The following is a 16,289-nucleotide window of genomic DNA, read 5'->3' on the forward strand; positions in this document are numbered from 1 at the left end:
TGGAGATTCACCCTTGAGCATCACCCCAAAACTCAGTCCATGACATGATCAGACGGTGCCTAGTTCCGACGAGGACAGTGTATATAGACTACGGGGAGTTTCCCAAAGAGTCTTGGGTTTTGAGAGCTAAAGAGGCTAGACTCAATGAATGGAAACAGCATATTCACACGAAATAGAATTTCAATTGGACTATACATGACATGACCGCAAAGTATAATCAATCCATTAGTTGTATTGCATGCTACAATGCATCCAGATATCATAACGCCTACACATTGATTGATCTTCAGTGCATTTACCAGTGGAAATTGAAGACACATCATCCTTCATAACGTAAGGAGTATCATCACCCGCAATCCAGTCCACTGCAACATAAAACTCTAAACTCATTCTTACAAATTGGCACCTCCTCGCAACCTTGATTTCTTGGTAAAAGTACAGCAGCGATGAGAACTTTCCCAAATCCGCATCCATAAAATACAACTCGATGTCAACTACAAGGAAACTATTCCTACTTGGATACCTAAGTCTTACATCTCTAAAGAATTTGGGTAGGATATTAACCTTTTCTTTATAATAATCCAAGGACAAGGGCATGCGGCCCGAACTACCGGGAGAACTGTAGAACACATTAATGAAAGGATACACCTATTTATGATGGAAGCGCCCTTTCTTTGACCAATGGTACATACACTCGAGCTTGCTTGTGCTAATCAAGTCACTTGCAGATTTTCACATCTTTTTCCATCAAAATGTGCAATATTCCAGCACCCAAGCATATCCAATACCGATGAGTAGGGGAGAGAGCAATCAAAAGAATGCCTTGTGCTCGATGATGCTAATTAAACTTTCAGGACTCAAACTGCTTGCCTTCAAAAGTCTGTCCAAAGTTCCAATTCTTAGGAGCAACATTGTAAGACGTCACTGTAAGCCCGTCACTAGAGCTCACCTCAAAGGACAGGGGCTGGTTCCTAAGATCTGCATTAATGTGCCAGTTCTGACCCCAATTCCTACCCATCGGAAGCCATCCAGTTTTCGAGCCTTTAATCTTTATTGCAGCTATATCTCCAACACCAGCCACATTGCTGATCAAGACTGAGATGAAGATACCCGAGCCATCAATTGTAAAACGAATCCCTCCCTCCTTTCTGCATTTGATCCTACATAATGACAAAGAAGAGGATGAACAATATCTCTTTCAAGAGTGCTGAAGTTAAGTGAATTTGCATTGCAGAAGTATCTCTACAGCATATTGCCATGGCCCTCTCTTCATCCAGGCCTAATGACTAGGCTAGTGGCCTTTTTGTTGTCAGTCAGGTGGTGAAGAATTGACATAACATTTGTAATAACTGGGTTCAATTTCCCAGTAAATAGGTAAAGGCAGCATAATCCAATCGCAAAAACTTTTACCATAAGTAGCATTATCGATCAAATCTCTGGAGGAACCATATAAATGAATCTAAATAAAGGCAGTGTGCCCTAGAGTTGGAGAGCACGTGTCCAAAAAGGAAAGCACATCTCATGCCGGGGCATTACCAAATTGAGTTATTGGGTTGAGCAATGAATGACAAGATAAACAACTACAAAACAACAATTGGTGACTTATTGAGTTGTGCTGTGGCATTTTATTCTTTTAGAGGACCTCCGTAACTCTGGCAGCAGTCAATTTGCAGAGTTCATTACAGATACATGGTATATCCTTATGCCAATATACAGATAGGATGAACAAAAATAAGCCATATGCAAAAACTTGATAATTTCCCAGATTGAAGGCTCAAAACAAGCCAAAGTTCTCATGAGAACTGTCTTATGAATATTAAAACAGAATGGGCACATAACTACAGAATGGGTACATATTTAAAGTTATGTCAAACACATTTTCACAGAAGCAAATTATTGAAATGCAAATTGGTATTTGGAAATTATGAGACATAATGAAATGAAGGCCCATTTAGTTCTTGAAAAATTCCCATTCACGAAAATGTAACAGTTTTAAAATTTTCAGGTTCCGTTTTCTTGATAATTTGTTGGTAAATGAAAATTTGCTTCTGAAATTAAAAATTGCTAAAATGTATTGGGTATGCCATTTTATTAACTGTTAAAATACTATTAGCTGCTTGGAAGGAAACTTCCATTTCCCTATACTTTCTAATCTTACTAATAAAAGCATTACATACACAAATTATTTCAAGGTCTATTATGAATATAGAAAGAGCATCTTCAGATTAATTGTGTTTATAATGCCGCTTTGTTATTTCATGTACTAATTGCTCAGCGTCGATCAGATCTGATAGCATTTTACATTGAGGGTGAAAGCTTTAAGGAGGTGGAAAATTTCCTTAAGCTTCTGGGAGCTGAAGACAGAGTTTCAGCCTTCAGAAAGGGATTTTCCTTCGAGCTTCATTTTCTGAAGCCTCCAGAGAGAGAGAGAGAGAGAGAGAGAGAGAGACAGCACTAGTTGTCAAGGGTGTCTTCCTTGGTCACTTAGCAATCATCAGCTAACAGATCATGACAATTGTTTTGGAGAACAAGTGCAAAAGACAGATGTAACCATGTGCAACATGCTTCATGAAGATCGTATATTTTCATATGGATAGAAAACACTTAACTTTGGGCTAAGCATAAGTTTAGAAAACAGCATGTTCTCGCATTTTCAATGCAGACTGCTTCCAAATTCAACCAAACACCATCCCTTAATGTGTTTTCTGTTTTAAATAGGAATCAAAACATGAATTTGGAGAATTTTCAAACACCAAACAGAGTAGGAACTCTCTCCAACCGATGTGCTACCTATTTTCATCGTGGAAATTCTGAAAAACAGTCACAAACCAAGCTCTCTAACCAGTGTTGTAAGCAGGCAGAGAATAGGAAAAACAATCCACTGCATCCACAAATGGATCCTTTCAGTCACTTATTCCATTAAACTACTTGGGTAATGACTTTGGGGAGCATTTCAATTTTCTGGTTTTCTGAGAGGAGAGTATTATCACATAGAATATCAATAGAAAAGAGATATTCCAAAATAGATTTGTTTATTTTCTATTAATTAACTGTGCATCCTTCCATAAATAATGACTTCTTTAATAATTAATTTTATCCATAATGACTGCTTGTTCTCTATAATAGTGCATATAGTAGCCATAATTTTTAGAGAACTAGAGAATAACAAAAGGATATTTACCAATTGTTCTGTCAGCATGAGATGTAAATTCCAATTTCTTGACAAATTTTCAAGTCTAGACAAAAGTAAATATAACTTCCATGAACAGGGAAAATCTATGGAAACATCAGATAAACTTTCAGCAGAAAGAAAGTTGGATGGCTTTTTCAGACAAATGCATTCTTACCTTCCAGTTCCAAAAAATGCAAGTTTAATTCATAGCAACCTCTAGTTACATCTAAGCCACACACAATACATTAAAGGTTCCTACCAAAAAGTAGATAGTAGATGGAACTGGAAGAAGTACAAATACATAATTTCATTCAGAACCCCTACCATTGAGACAACTTAACCCAAATGGTCCAAACTTATTCATAGGAATTTCCTATGCATCACGTTACATTTATTTAGCAGCAATTTGGTCGACGATGTTGCCATACCTAATGACCAAAAAAACAAAAAACTAGAGGGTCCTCTAAACTAATCTATTCTAATCAATATTTGGTCCCCAAGAAAATGAACATCCAAGTAGAAGGGCACTTCTATAGTCCAACTCCAACCCACCGTCAGTTGAAGAACAGCATTAAATTAGCGAGAAACGCACTTCCGATTTAACCCAAGATCACCCTCGTCTGATTTAAATTTCCTTTCCTTTTCTTTCCCCAGAAAAAATATGGCGCGTCACTATCAACTCTCTACAATCAGGATAGCGACCTCTCAGACATGCCAAAACTTGGCCCATTTCGCAGGGTTACACCAAACAATATCAAGAAAGAGGTGTGACAACTGACAACTGACAAGAATAGAGGAAAGAAAAGATGCGAACACCTATTGCAGGAGTAGCAGAGTCTCTAATAGAGGACAGAACACATTTATGAACTAAGCCAGCACGATTTCTGTTTTTCGTTTAGCTCTTTTGGCAAGAAAACTAGACAGACTCATCAATTGAGGATCGAGAACATAATTCCAGGAGTCGTATATCGTGTAAGCAAAGATATGAAAGCGTCTTCTTTACTAGATTACTACCAATCCAACAATACAAGGTCGATCGAAACGTAATAAGACCATTGAAAAGCTTTTACAAAGCAATAGGTTGTGGGCCAACGCTTACCTGCGATACTGGACTGGCATGTTACCGGCCTTCCAGATGGCGATCTTCTCGAACGCCTCGATCGGGAGCACGAAATGCTTGTTCGGGGGGTTGCAGTGGCCGCCCCCGTCGGAGGCAAACCCGTAGTTCGGCGCGCAGAAGTTGGTGGCGGTGACGATCAGCGAGGTCCCAGGGATGCACCACCGGAGGTCCTCGACGCACCGGAGCTCGAAGCACGCGCCGCAGATCTGGCCGCGCTCGAAGAGGGACTCGCTGATCCCCGCGGTGGCCATGCCGTACCCGGCCTTCGCGAGGTCGCCGTAGCCGCACGCGCCGCCGACCGCGTCCCGGGGATCGGCCGCGGCGTAGTAGGTGGCCCGGGCGGATCGCCACTCGGATAGGGAGGAGGACTGGGAGGGCGAGGAGGAAGAAGAAGAAGACGACGTGGGAGTGTGAGACGCGGATGGGGACGCGAGAGTGAGGAAGAGAGCTAGGGTTTGGAGGATTAGAGCTGAAGGCGACATTGCTAGCGAGAGAGAACTATAGGGAAGCTCTGATTTGATTCTAGATGGATGTTTCCTCACCTTTTACGGCTCCATGGATGGACTTGTGTGCTCAGTGCTCGAGCTCGCAGCTCACTGCCATGAGTGCTGCCGCTTTGCTTTTCTTGCTTTCCCATTGAAAGTGAAAGCACTTGCCTTTTTCGAAAATTTCGGGAAGGTATTTCTCTTATCACCCCTCAAGTTTGGCTCGACTTCATTTTGTCCCCTCCATTTTTATTTTATTCCGATCTATCCCAGAGCAGACAGCCCATAAATTTCGGATTCTTTGTGAGAAAATATAACTACACAGATCGTCATGTTTGGTTGAATATACAGGATAGTACCTGAAATTTTAATTTATTCAATATAATTCATCAACTTTTAACCTAACGTGCAATATTATTCTTAAATATTTAATTTACTCAGTATGGTTCAGAATTCTTGACAAATATTTAATCCAGTCCCTAAATGATTATATCTATAGATTCAATCTAGTCCGTGAATTATTTAGTCCGAATACTAATTTGAACATGTGGTGAGAACCACGTTGAATAAAGAAAAATTTTACTGATGACATTGCACATTGAACATATTTGTTATTGTTCGACGCATAATCACAACGAAACAAAACATAGCGAGAAATAGAGATCGAGAGACAAGATTCTATCTCGATTCATCCTTAAACTATGGCTACGTCCAGTAGAGGATTTCATTATAATTAGCACATCGCGCATCTCGTTATATATAGCGGTAGCTAATCATAAGCCCAAACCTAAAATTACTAATGAAAAATATAGGCTTAAATGATAAAAATCGGCCAGTATCCAAGGGCGCTGCTCCATTGAAAAATCACGTTGGGGCGACTCCTCGGACTCCTGCCAGCTCAACGTGGAGCGGGACAAACGTGCTTGCCTGTCGCGGGGAGTATGAACCACACCCCAATAATATTGAGCCAAAATTTATAGATCATTTATGTCATTTTTCTTAATCTTTATATTATGTTTTCTTTCTAAATCCCTTCTGATCCAACCAAAGTCTACGGTTTCTCGGCCAAAATAAAATTTTCCTTCAATTACATAAGAGATATTTATTATATGTGCTGAGACGTCTCGCATGATTGATCGTACCTTGACCGAATTCGGAGCGAATGTGGAGGCACAAGCGGAACAGAACTCCCAAGGACGTATGGCATTAAGCCAAACTTGGAGCGAATCTGAAAATTTGCGGGGAAATTTCGCCAAGTGATTCTTGATTCTCTCCTCCTTTTCGTGAAAGCTTCCTTTCTAGCTTCCTTCTTTTGCAAGATGGATGTTAGGAATCGATTGGGCTTGGGTCCAGATTCGAGCTTGGACATTATTCAGTGCGAATTTCTTGCTGGGCCCTGAAATGAAAACAAGAAAGGAGTAGAAGCGTTGAAGGTACCTTCTCTGGCGCCTGATCCATCCATTCCTTTATAACTCCCATCTCCAATTTGCTAAAGATAAATCCTAACGAGATTTAAGCAAAGGTTTTCAAAGTCAACTCCTGAATTTGTCAATTTCCAGGAGTCCAAGCACGAAGACAAAGAAATTTCAAGAAAGCTGAGACTTCCTCATTCGATTTATTGGTCATCCTCTTATACAATTATCTTCTGCAGAAAAAAACAGCACCACTAACTTCGGAAATCAAAAAGGAACCAACTAGACATTGAGGCAAATTAGGGAATACGGGCATTTATAGGGGGAACCTACACATTTTTAAACAGATGGGAGGGGGAAACAAAAGGAGAGGACAACAGACCCAACAAATGCAATTCGAAGGCCCCGAAGAGCGCTGCGACGAGGACGGGCACTACAAGCTAAGGCGTACTCTTCGTACTTCCCTTTCTTGGTTCATCACCCCCGAGGGCTGCATCTCCCTTTCCGCAATACACCTTTTGTAAGGCATGAATCCTCTTCCTTGTCTCTCTTGCCTCGCCATTTGTTCGGGGGCCACCGACGTGTTGCCCGATTTCGAAAGGAAACCAAGCTTTAGGTCGAAGCCACTATGGAACTCATTGGAAGCTACGCCATTCACGGATTCTGAGATCCCATTTTTGCTGATGTCTGCGCAAGTAGATCCCCAAGCCACTTTATTGAGAAATGGTGAGAGAGAGATTGCCAGATTGCCATAAAGATTCAAGCAAGGCGATGAAGGAGCTGGACCAGGTTCCATGTGCTCGGTAGTTGTGTCCCATGACTGCACTAAGGGAAGCACCCCGTTTGTTCTCGCAGGTGATATCGCAGATACAGTATCCTGAGAAAGAGGATCTTGAAGTTTCATCTCTTTCAATTCTGACTTGACGACCGAAGAAGATTGGCAATGCGAATCTGTCACAGATACCGTCATGCCAAAGAGCTTGAGGGTTCGGGAAGGCGCTTCCTCCACGGCACCTCCTGAGGCCTTACATCCCCTAGTATACAGCTCGAGTTTCTACAATCACAGAAACATGTCATAAGATAAAGAGTCTAAAAATGACACACTGACCACGAGGCTAATTAGCTCTATGTTTGGCATACCTCACTAGTGATTGGACCATTCTCCTCAGCTGGCGGTTCAAAGAGTGACAGACTAGCATGGCAGGCCGCATTGCCCGAGGAAATCGGTGACAGGCTACCACTGGGTGTGCTTGCGCCAGAGGAACCCAAACCATCTGAGCCTAAAGTGGATAACACGGACATGGGCGATTGGTTCTCAAGTTCGGAGACCGAGAAATTCGGAGATCCAGACCTAATCGGCTGCTCCTGAGGCAAGCCATCCTTGTTGATTGGATGGACCAAAAGCTTACGAGGGTAAGGATGCACCGGTTTTCGTTTTGGGCGCGGAGGAGGAATCTCGATGGGTTCCACCATGCTATCAGTCGAGTCTTTAATGACCTGCCACAGTGAAACAAGCAGAATCAGGACAGGATCGAAAGTAGCAAAAACCGTTTCTTCTATGACCATTTGAACACCTCAGGTCATAAAGATCCAAACTTACTTCAGTCAATGGGACACAGATATTTTGGTAGAGAATGGGTACTGGAATAAGAGCAGTAAACCTTTGAGAAAAATTTCTGAGCATGGCTCCGAATTTGAACAGCAGTCTTGGTGCCCACATGTTCTGAACAGAAATGAAAAAATTTATTTAGTGAACGAGAGAAACCAAAGAAATTAACATGTGAGAATATTATTACTCCCATTGATTACCTTCTATTCGGCGCCATGCTCGACCGTACAATTTAAGAGCTTCAAGGAACCTTTTGTGCTCTTCCTCTGTCCATCTCTCTCTCTGCTTCGTGATGGTGTAAGGTTTTCTTACCTATCGATATCAAAATGATGAGTAAACCAGACTGAACAGGGAAAAGAAATGTAGCAAAAGAACCTAAAGCTTGTCACAGCAGAATTGGGATAGTACCTTAGGAGCATAGTCATTTGCGCAAGAAAACTGCTCCTTTAGCGAGATACTGGTTATGGAGTGGAGGCTATCACTCAATGACATTCCATTGCTTCCGACAATCATATTGCTCGAATGAGCACTGCCATCTTGATCCTATATTGATAGAGATAAAGGTTAGTGAACCCTGCAACATAATCATGAAAATCTGAAACTGAAAATAGAGGAAGAGATGTGCATTTAACAGATCAATCTCTACATTCACCACATCCTCTTCCCCCCATTGGAATTGTGATCTACGAAATCCGTGGCTATCAATTGTTTCACTCTTTCATCTCTTCCCGGTCAGCCACATCAATTTGTACAACACAAAAATGCTCGATTGCAGAGAGTGGACGATTTTGTAAGAACCCCGATAAGCTATACTGCAACACTGACGTCACTTCTATTAAATATATCGAGCACAGGAACCAAAATTTACAAGCAACAGCAACCTAACGAATTTCACCCTAATCAGGAATATTAATAGCATCAGGTCACAATTTTATTTCGATGAGCACCAGCGACTGATTAATCTTTTCAGCGCATCACCAGCAGTGTTAGGAAGAATTAGACTCGCTATAAATGGATGACACTCAAAGCACATGGATTGACCTTTATGTGGAAATGTATTCATGTGCCATAGAAACCCATAGAAACCCATAGAAACCCAATGAATTGAAAACAATTAACAGTGAACTTGGCAACAGCGGTGACTTATCAATACAAAATACATCTTCCAACCATAGCCGATTGGCAGTATCCCTCAAAAAGCCAAAGAAACTTTACTGAACTGCGACGGAATGCACATACAGCAAAATCTTCTTGCACATCTCTGGCTATCAGAGGTTGAGAAAAGAAAAATTATCCCAAGATTGGCCTGAAAAAAATTAAGTTCCATCGACTGTTTCGAGGGTTTCTCTATAGTCTTGTGAATAAATAGTCTGACAAGGCAATAACTTCACTCGTGTAAAATGGGTGCATGGGCAAAAACCATAATTCAAAAGAATTGTCAATTCCCCAAGAAACGCTGAATCTTTCAGCCACGAAACTTGTTCAGCGGTCATGCTCCAATGCAGAACACAAAGATAGATCAGCTTCACTAGTTAGATTTACAATCTCGACAGATTCAGGGGAAAGGATGTCGCTTTCTTCAAAAGAATTTCCAAGTTTTTCTCTTTCTTAAAAAGAAAAAAAAGGTGAGAAATTGTACATCTCCTGGTAGATTAAGCAATTTTCACGGACAAGCTATAAGAACACCAGAGAAATTCAACTGACTGGAGGGGGAACAAGAAAGCACGAAAAATTCAAAAACAAAGACTAAGTTACATGAATGAAGAATACGACAGAATCATGTTTATGCTGAGATTATCTATACCTGTACGGTCATATCGGCCTCAACAACACACACCATGCAAGATCTCGTTTCTCCAACCCCCAAAAGAGTTAAGACGAACGTTTCTCCTATGGACTTCCTCTGTGCTCGAATCGACCGGCTCTGCTCAACGACCGACCGATCTGGATCCCTTAAAACCACCGCCGTCGCGCTCTTGTTCTGTCCGTACAAGCTTTCCTTTGCCTCGATTCTCGAGCTCCGAAACGACCAAAAGAAACCACCCGCTTCGAAACGGAGACGCTCAATTCATACCGTAGTTCGGGAACTGTTCACACCAACAAACAGTAACTTCAGTTTTTTTCACCCACCAAACAGGAAAACAAAAACACGAACGGATCGCAACATAGAGTAGAATTAACTGGTTTCAGAAGCGGAAAAAGCAATCACAACTTGCAGAGCAGCTTACGTGAACCGAAAGAAGCGCCGATTGGATGGGGAAGCGCCGGGTGTGGAAATCACTCAAAACCCGCGAAGAGAAACAAAGAAGGACAGTCGAAGAGCTCCAATCAAGAACCGAAAGAACCCAGAAAGAGAGGGAGAGAGAGAGAGAGAGAGAGAGCAGAAGTGAAGAGAAGAAACTTGAATTGAATATGTGTTCTTTGCGAGATCGAACTGGATTTGTGCGAGAGATAGAGAGAAAGAGAGAGAGAGATAGTGTGTGTGTTGTTTCGTGATGATGGCCGAAAAGATAAAAGCAGACGACGCCACGTCAGATCCGATTTTTCGCGGAAATATTTAGCTGTGTTTTTTTTGTTCTTTTTTTTTTTTCCCTCATTTCTCGCCAGAAAAGACCCGAGAGAATGCTCGAGAACGAACGCAGATGGAATCTTGTGGCTCACGTCGGGAAGAGCCTTGGACACGTGGCCATCTCTCGTCTCTTTCTCTCTCTTCCGCTTTTACCGAGCAGCGTGTTAAATCTTTTTCTTTCTTTTTGGTCAGAAGCAGCGTGTTAAATTCGGTGGGAGAAAAATTAGGGAGCACATGGCGCTCCCAACTCCCACTCGCCTACTGAGGCGGAGTGGACGCCACTCGCCGTCTGGAGCTGCCGCGTGTGGATAACGGGGAGGGATTGGCACTTTTGTGTGGATCGCAATAGTCCTTTTAACACTTTCCTCTCTCTCTCAAATGTGTTGCCTAGCCCCCCACAAAAGGTTACTCGACAAATTTAGATCGCTATTACCCAAAAAATATATATATATTGCTCGCAATTTATACCTCAAAGTTGACATGTTAAAAGTTGTTCTCTCCTACGCGATAAATTTAGTAACTAATCGATACGATAGGCGATATCGATCGAAGAAAAAAATCAAATATATTAATTCTTTGACTCGAGTAAATTATTTATGTGCATTTGCTATCGCATGTATAACACACGTGAGCAAATCTATGTTCTTAAATTGAGAGGTTGAAATAGACGTTTTTTTCAATCATTTCGTTAATCAATCGTATATTATTTTGATAAAATTTCTTAACAGTTATGTGTGACTCGGTTAATTTCTCCTCTCTCTCTCTCTCTCTCTCTCTCTCTCTCAAAATTTATCATTATTTCAAGATACGATTTCTTGTTTCCTTTTACGCGTACAACCAACATCGTTCGTATTGATAAAAGAAAGCCGAAAGCTTCTTTCTCTAGAGTTTAGATTTTGTGTTACTGGTTATATCGAAGTAATCTTGTGATTAATAAATTAAAAGATCTATTTCACTCCAGCCTTGCACCGCCGTGTAGGATCTAGAGGTTTATCGTGCACTCTACATACATATCGCATACGAGTAAAACCGACATGATCTTTTTTTCGCGTTCGCAATCAAAATTAACTTTATGGAATATTCTGAATTGACACGGGAGGAAGGAAGATTAAAACAACAAATAAAAAATTAGAGTCGATTATAAAAGTATTTATTTAATTAACATGCAATCATTCAAAAGCGTGATACCGGATGAAATATCATATAAATACGAGAAGGCGACTTCGGTGCCATCGGGGAGGAGTCTTCTATGAGCTAAAGGCGATTTTCAACCAAACCTAAACAGCATGGAAAGCGAGTACGACTCCATCCCTACTCTCACGCGACGACAACTCCCACACCTGCCCCCAAACAAAGACAGGAGACATCCAAGTTGTCCCCATTTTAACTCGAGAAATTCAATGATGCTTTATACCGAGGTAGAAATAGTTTAAAAAAAATATCTGCAGCCTTTTTTTAAATAAAAAAAAAAACAAAGTGAGAGAGAGAGAGAGAGGAGAGGTGGGGGGTAGGCCAAGAGTTGTGGACGGAAAAGGGCGGAGATGGAGATGAGGATGAGTCAGATGAGCTGGCCTCAGGTGACTTTCCATTGCACTTTTCTCCACGTCAGCAGCCCCACTCCGCCGTCCTCCGCAATGACCGCACGCCACGTGTATTTTTTTAAAGGGAGGGAAACAAGGCTGGATATGTTTTGGATGGATCTGCACCACTCAGTATTTCTTCTCCCCTCTCGTCGGACTCACCCCGATTAAAATAATCCCGAAAAATGTTGGCCACAAGTCCTTGCGCTAGGCTTTTGTGAGCAGTGGGATGCGCTTTCCCTGCGGAAATTACGCAAAGCTCCCCCTCTAATCTTTAAATTAGCGCATGTTTGCCCCGCGGCTCATTAGTCTCCCCATTACACTTTCCTTTTAGCATGCGTATTTCGCATCAATTTTTTTTAAGGTAAATAGCTCTTTTATCTTTCATTTCCCTGAAAAAGAAGAACGAAAAACGTGAAGCATGTGGGGAGAAAGAAAATGGACCGAAATGTCTGTATCAGAACAAGTGAACGGCAATAATAAATACATAATGATGGGAATGTTAATGTTTTAATGAAATATTTTAGGAAAAAGAGACATGAGTAACTTGAAAAGGGAAGATGTTTAAATATTAAAAAGGTTGAATTTTTTAAAATACTTATTGCTGCAAAAAATAAATAAATAAAAGAGAGAGAGAGAATGATTGATCAACAAGAAGTATATGAAAAAGACATCATTTCCTCTTGCAATTTTATAAATATTCATGTTAATCAATCGTTTTTTATATTAATATGTACAAGGAGCAATCGTTTTTTGCTATTTGACCTGTTGTTATCGAGGCTCTTTCCTTTCTAGTATATTCCGTGTTTACTCTTTTTCTTAACATATTTTGTCTAATTCTATTGAAGTAGCTACTGCATCCATCAAATTTTGACAAAATGTCGGGAATTGACTTGGTTTCGGATGCTCATGTGGATTTCGGAGCATCCCAAAAATTTGGAGATCTTTCGTTGTTTAACGTCACTATCGATACTTATTTTTCCATTATTAGCCTCCGAGTTAATTTAGTCTTCTCCCGTTTTCATTATTTTCTTCATCTTTTTACGATAATTGAAAATAAAAAAAATTAATTTCTTTCAAAAGAATGATATTTCGATATTTTCTTAATGTATTTATTACACATGCTAACGAAAAAAATGGGAAATTAACGGTCCTCACAAAAAAGAGAGTTCACGTGAATATTGTGCAAGGGTTGAAAGTTCGAGAGCACACTTTCAAAAAACTCGGGAGGGTTATGCGCAAATTATTTCTTTTTTTTTTTTTTGTTGCCCTTTTTCGGAGGGCGGATATGGTAAAGCGAAAGCGTTTAGGCGGTTGACAGGTGTAATGGAGCGTGAGAGGTGCCGGTCAACACTTTGAAACATGAGGCTCGAGTCGAGATCTTTCCCTCAGATATTCTCTTTTTGCCCTTTGTCAAGAAAATAAGAACTCGCGCTCTGCCTTTCGTTTTCCGTGGAGGGCTTTTTGTCCAGGGGACCCACTCCGATTGCGACACGCGTATCAGTGGGCCCGGCGCTTTTGTGCTTTTTCCTCGGTGGGCGTGGGGCCCGCGGGTGCTTTTTCGTGTAGTCAACCTGAGTTGCGTAAACGAGTGGCTGAGATTCATCGTGCATTTCCCCACTCTCTCTCTCTATCTCTCTCTTTTTATTTATTATTATCTTGTTAATTAATGTGGTTGCGATTGTCGAACTCCGACCAGACTCGTACGCTTTTTCTCAGCTTGACATCTACGTCTATCTGCGCGCTTTAGTGGGGGCTCGAGCTTAATCAACGTGGGACAAGTGGCGTTACTTAGATCATTTCCTTGGCGATTCCTTAAATTTCACGAAAGCAACATTATGGGCCGCCCGAGTTTTTATAGCAGAAATAAATGAAGAATAGGTTCGTGACAGAAAAAAAAATTCTAAACCAAGCGATTGGCGCACACGTGTAAGGTTTACTTCCATTCGTGGTTTTCTTGGTTAGGATTCGCATACTAAAACTTGACTAGTCGCGATATGAGTCCCGCATACTATTTATGAAACGATCCGAATGTTTAATGTTGAATATCATTTTTCGTTGAATTTCATTCTTATTTCTCTTCTTAATTCAATACCGAACTGCGTGAGTTTCACGACTTGCCTCTCTACTTATCACGATTCACCTACTTTATTTCGATATAAAGCGCTCACAAATGCCAAAAGAGATGGAGAGTGATACAATATCAAGCACTTCTTTGATAATGAGCGATCTCGAACACTTGTTAAGTATATCAAATAACAGATATTACGGTTTTCAAAACAACACTACGCATAACGCGGGAAAAAAAAATGACATGCTGAAAGCTGTAATTTCTCTTTGTTGGGTTGCATAACAAGCTTTTTTGAGACATTCGTTAGCAAAATGCCAAAATCTCAATGCTAATAAGCACCTGCAAAGTGCAAAAATTCAATGGCGCCTAGGAGTCAGCTAACCGAAATGCGCTGCTAATGGGCCCAACAGGGCCACGTCTGAAACTAATCTTGGGCTGGGCTGGGAGGCTTTCGTGGATTGGATCGTTCCACCTTCCTCGCAATCATTTTCAGCTCTTTTCCTTCCTCTTTTTGCCCTTTCTTTTGTCGGCTTAATCGGGTGTGAATAAATCTGCGGATTAAACTATTGGGCTACATTTCGACCAAAAAAAACTATTGGGCTACGTTTAGTGATCAGAATAAAAATCAAAATAAGATAAAATTTATCATATCATGTGTTTGGCTCCTGTCCATGATAGAATAAAGTGGGGTATAACATGGATAAAATTATCCTATGGGGGTGGGATAACGGTGAATAGAATTTCTTATGTTCATGGTATAAAAGCTATTTTTCTCCCGAATAACAAACTTCTTAAATAATAAAATTAAAATAATAATTAAATATGAATTGCTTTTGAATTATAATATTAAAAATAAAATTTAAAAAGTATTTATACATTTTAGTTTCTTTCTAATTTACAAAGTATATTTTGTGCATATATGTATATAAAACGGTTCATATCCACATCATTACATATTTTAGGCATGGTAATATGTTTTATTATTTAGTAAAAATTTTATTAAAAATAATGGAACGGAATAAAAATAATGAAAGTAGGAGACATACAAAAAAAAAAGTAAACAAAAATGAAGTAGAAGAACCTATATTTTAATTGAACAAATTTAAACTTGAAAATGATCATTTTAATTTTCGATGAATGTGGGGCACTAAAATTTCTAAAAAAATATAGAAATCTCCATCTCGTTCTCTAATGTATTTCTAATTCATGTTGAAGTTTTATCACTCCTTTGTAGTTTTTTTAGTTCACATCAAAACTCGTGAAAAGCAGTGAGAGCGTCAAAACTTATTCTCTTGCGTATGTTTCTGGTTCACGTTAAAAGTCTATGAAAGCATAAAGATAGTCAAAATTTTTTCTTCTCCGTAACTTTGTAATTCATGTTGAAGGTTAATGAAAGTAGCGAGAGATGCAAAACATTTTGTGATTGCAAATGCAAATGATCATATTTCCTCTCTTATTAGAGTTGGCAATAAATTATGAGATATTCCTATAGTCTCCGTTTGTACATTTTCAGGTTCATTTACCTTGATAAACGTAAATACCACACAATGAACATGATATGATACAAATATATCCTTCGTTAGTACCGTGATTCACCAAACAATGGATAAGATATGCCAAAATCTCTGGATTTCAAATCCTATCCTATTCAATCCTATAAATTTAGATGACCAAATGTAGCCTTAAGAACCAGTCGTGCTTTGAATCAATAGTTCTTTTTAGGAGAAAAGATTTGGATGTTGAGGATCCACCGTCTTCTTAAAAGAACAATAATTCGCTTCCTTTAATGCCACCACCCACTTTTGGCGTACTTCTTTATGATACCTTTAGAGGTAGCGCTGAATCAACCATATCAGGTGAAAAAAGAGAATTCGAAACCCAAAACAAAGTACTATTTTCTTGAAAATTTGGCAAAAAAGTATTAAATCCATTATACGACGGTCAAGTCAATCCTAAACCTTTCAATTGTGTCGATTGTAGTACTAAATCTAATGTATGTCGCCAATTTAGTCCTAAATTTTGTGCAGCGGCCTATTCAATCATAATATTATCATTGTGTCAATTTAGTCCCGAAGATTTTGACAATTTGCAAAATTTAATCATAAACTTTTTGTTAATTTGCCAATTTAGTCATTCCGACCAATTTTTGGATGGAAATTGTTAAAGTGGATAGTTTTTTTTTTTTTTTTCATTTTCCTTTTTTCCTATTTACTTTTGTTAGCCATCTTTAGGCCTTGTCGATGGTCGACAAAGGTTGCCAGCCATTGACAA

General features: G+C 39.8%; 2 protein-coding genes across 6 annotated transcripts; both read right to left on the reverse strand.

Moving 5' to 3' along the window:
* Positions 1-366: 366 nt before the first annotated feature.
* LOC115735395 (expansin-A13) lies at positions 367-4,991 on the reverse strand. 2 transcript variants are annotated; one of them, XM_048274677.1, is made up of 3 exons: positions 4,857-4,991; positions 4,272-4,823; positions 367-1,160 (listed from the first exon to the last, which is right to left on the reverse strand). In XM_048274677.1, the coding sequence occupies exons 2-3, from the start codon at positions 4,772-4,774 to the stop codon at positions 851-853; spliced, it is 813 nt and encodes a 270-aa protein (XP_048130634.1). In that variant the 5' UTR covers positions 4,775-4,823; positions 4,857-4,991; the 3' UTR covers positions 367-850. The 2 variants fall into 2 exon arrangements, with proteins under 2 accessions (XP_048130634.1, XP_030522477.1); XM_030666617.2 differs by having other exon boundaries at positions 4,272-4,925.
* Positions 4,992-6,361: 1,370 nt separating this feature from the next.
* Positions 6,362-10,329, reverse strand: LOC115734713 (protein REVEILLE 1). Of its 4 annotated transcripts, none has more exons than XM_048274892.1 (7): positions 10,033-10,329; positions 9,603-9,885; positions 8,207-8,341; positions 7,999-8,110; positions 7,851-7,912; positions 7,330-7,686; positions 6,362-7,243 (listed from the first exon to the last, which is right to left on the reverse strand). In XM_048274892.1, exons 2-7 carry the CDS (start codon positions 9,636-9,638, stop codon positions 6,623-6,625), a joined length of 1,323 nt encoding a protein of 440 aa, XP_048130849.1. In that variant the 5' UTR covers positions 9,639-9,885; positions 10,033-10,329; the 3' UTR covers positions 6,362-6,622. The 4 variants fall into 4 exon arrangements, with proteins under 4 accessions (XP_048130849.1, XP_030521498.1, XP_030521583.1 ...); XM_030665638.2 differs by having other exon boundaries at positions 10,027-10,329; XM_030665723.2 differs by having other exon boundaries at positions 9,980-10,329.
* Positions 10,330-16,289: the final 5,960 nt, after the last annotated feature.

Source organism: Rhodamnia argentea, chromosome 2, assembly GCF_020921035.1.
Source record: "Rhodamnia argentea isolate NSW1041297 chromosome 2, ASM2092103v1, whole genome shotgun sequence".
Classification (NCBI taxonomy): domain Eukaryota; kingdom Viridiplantae; phylum Streptophyta; class Magnoliopsida; order Myrtales; family Myrtaceae; genus Rhodamnia; species Rhodamnia argentea.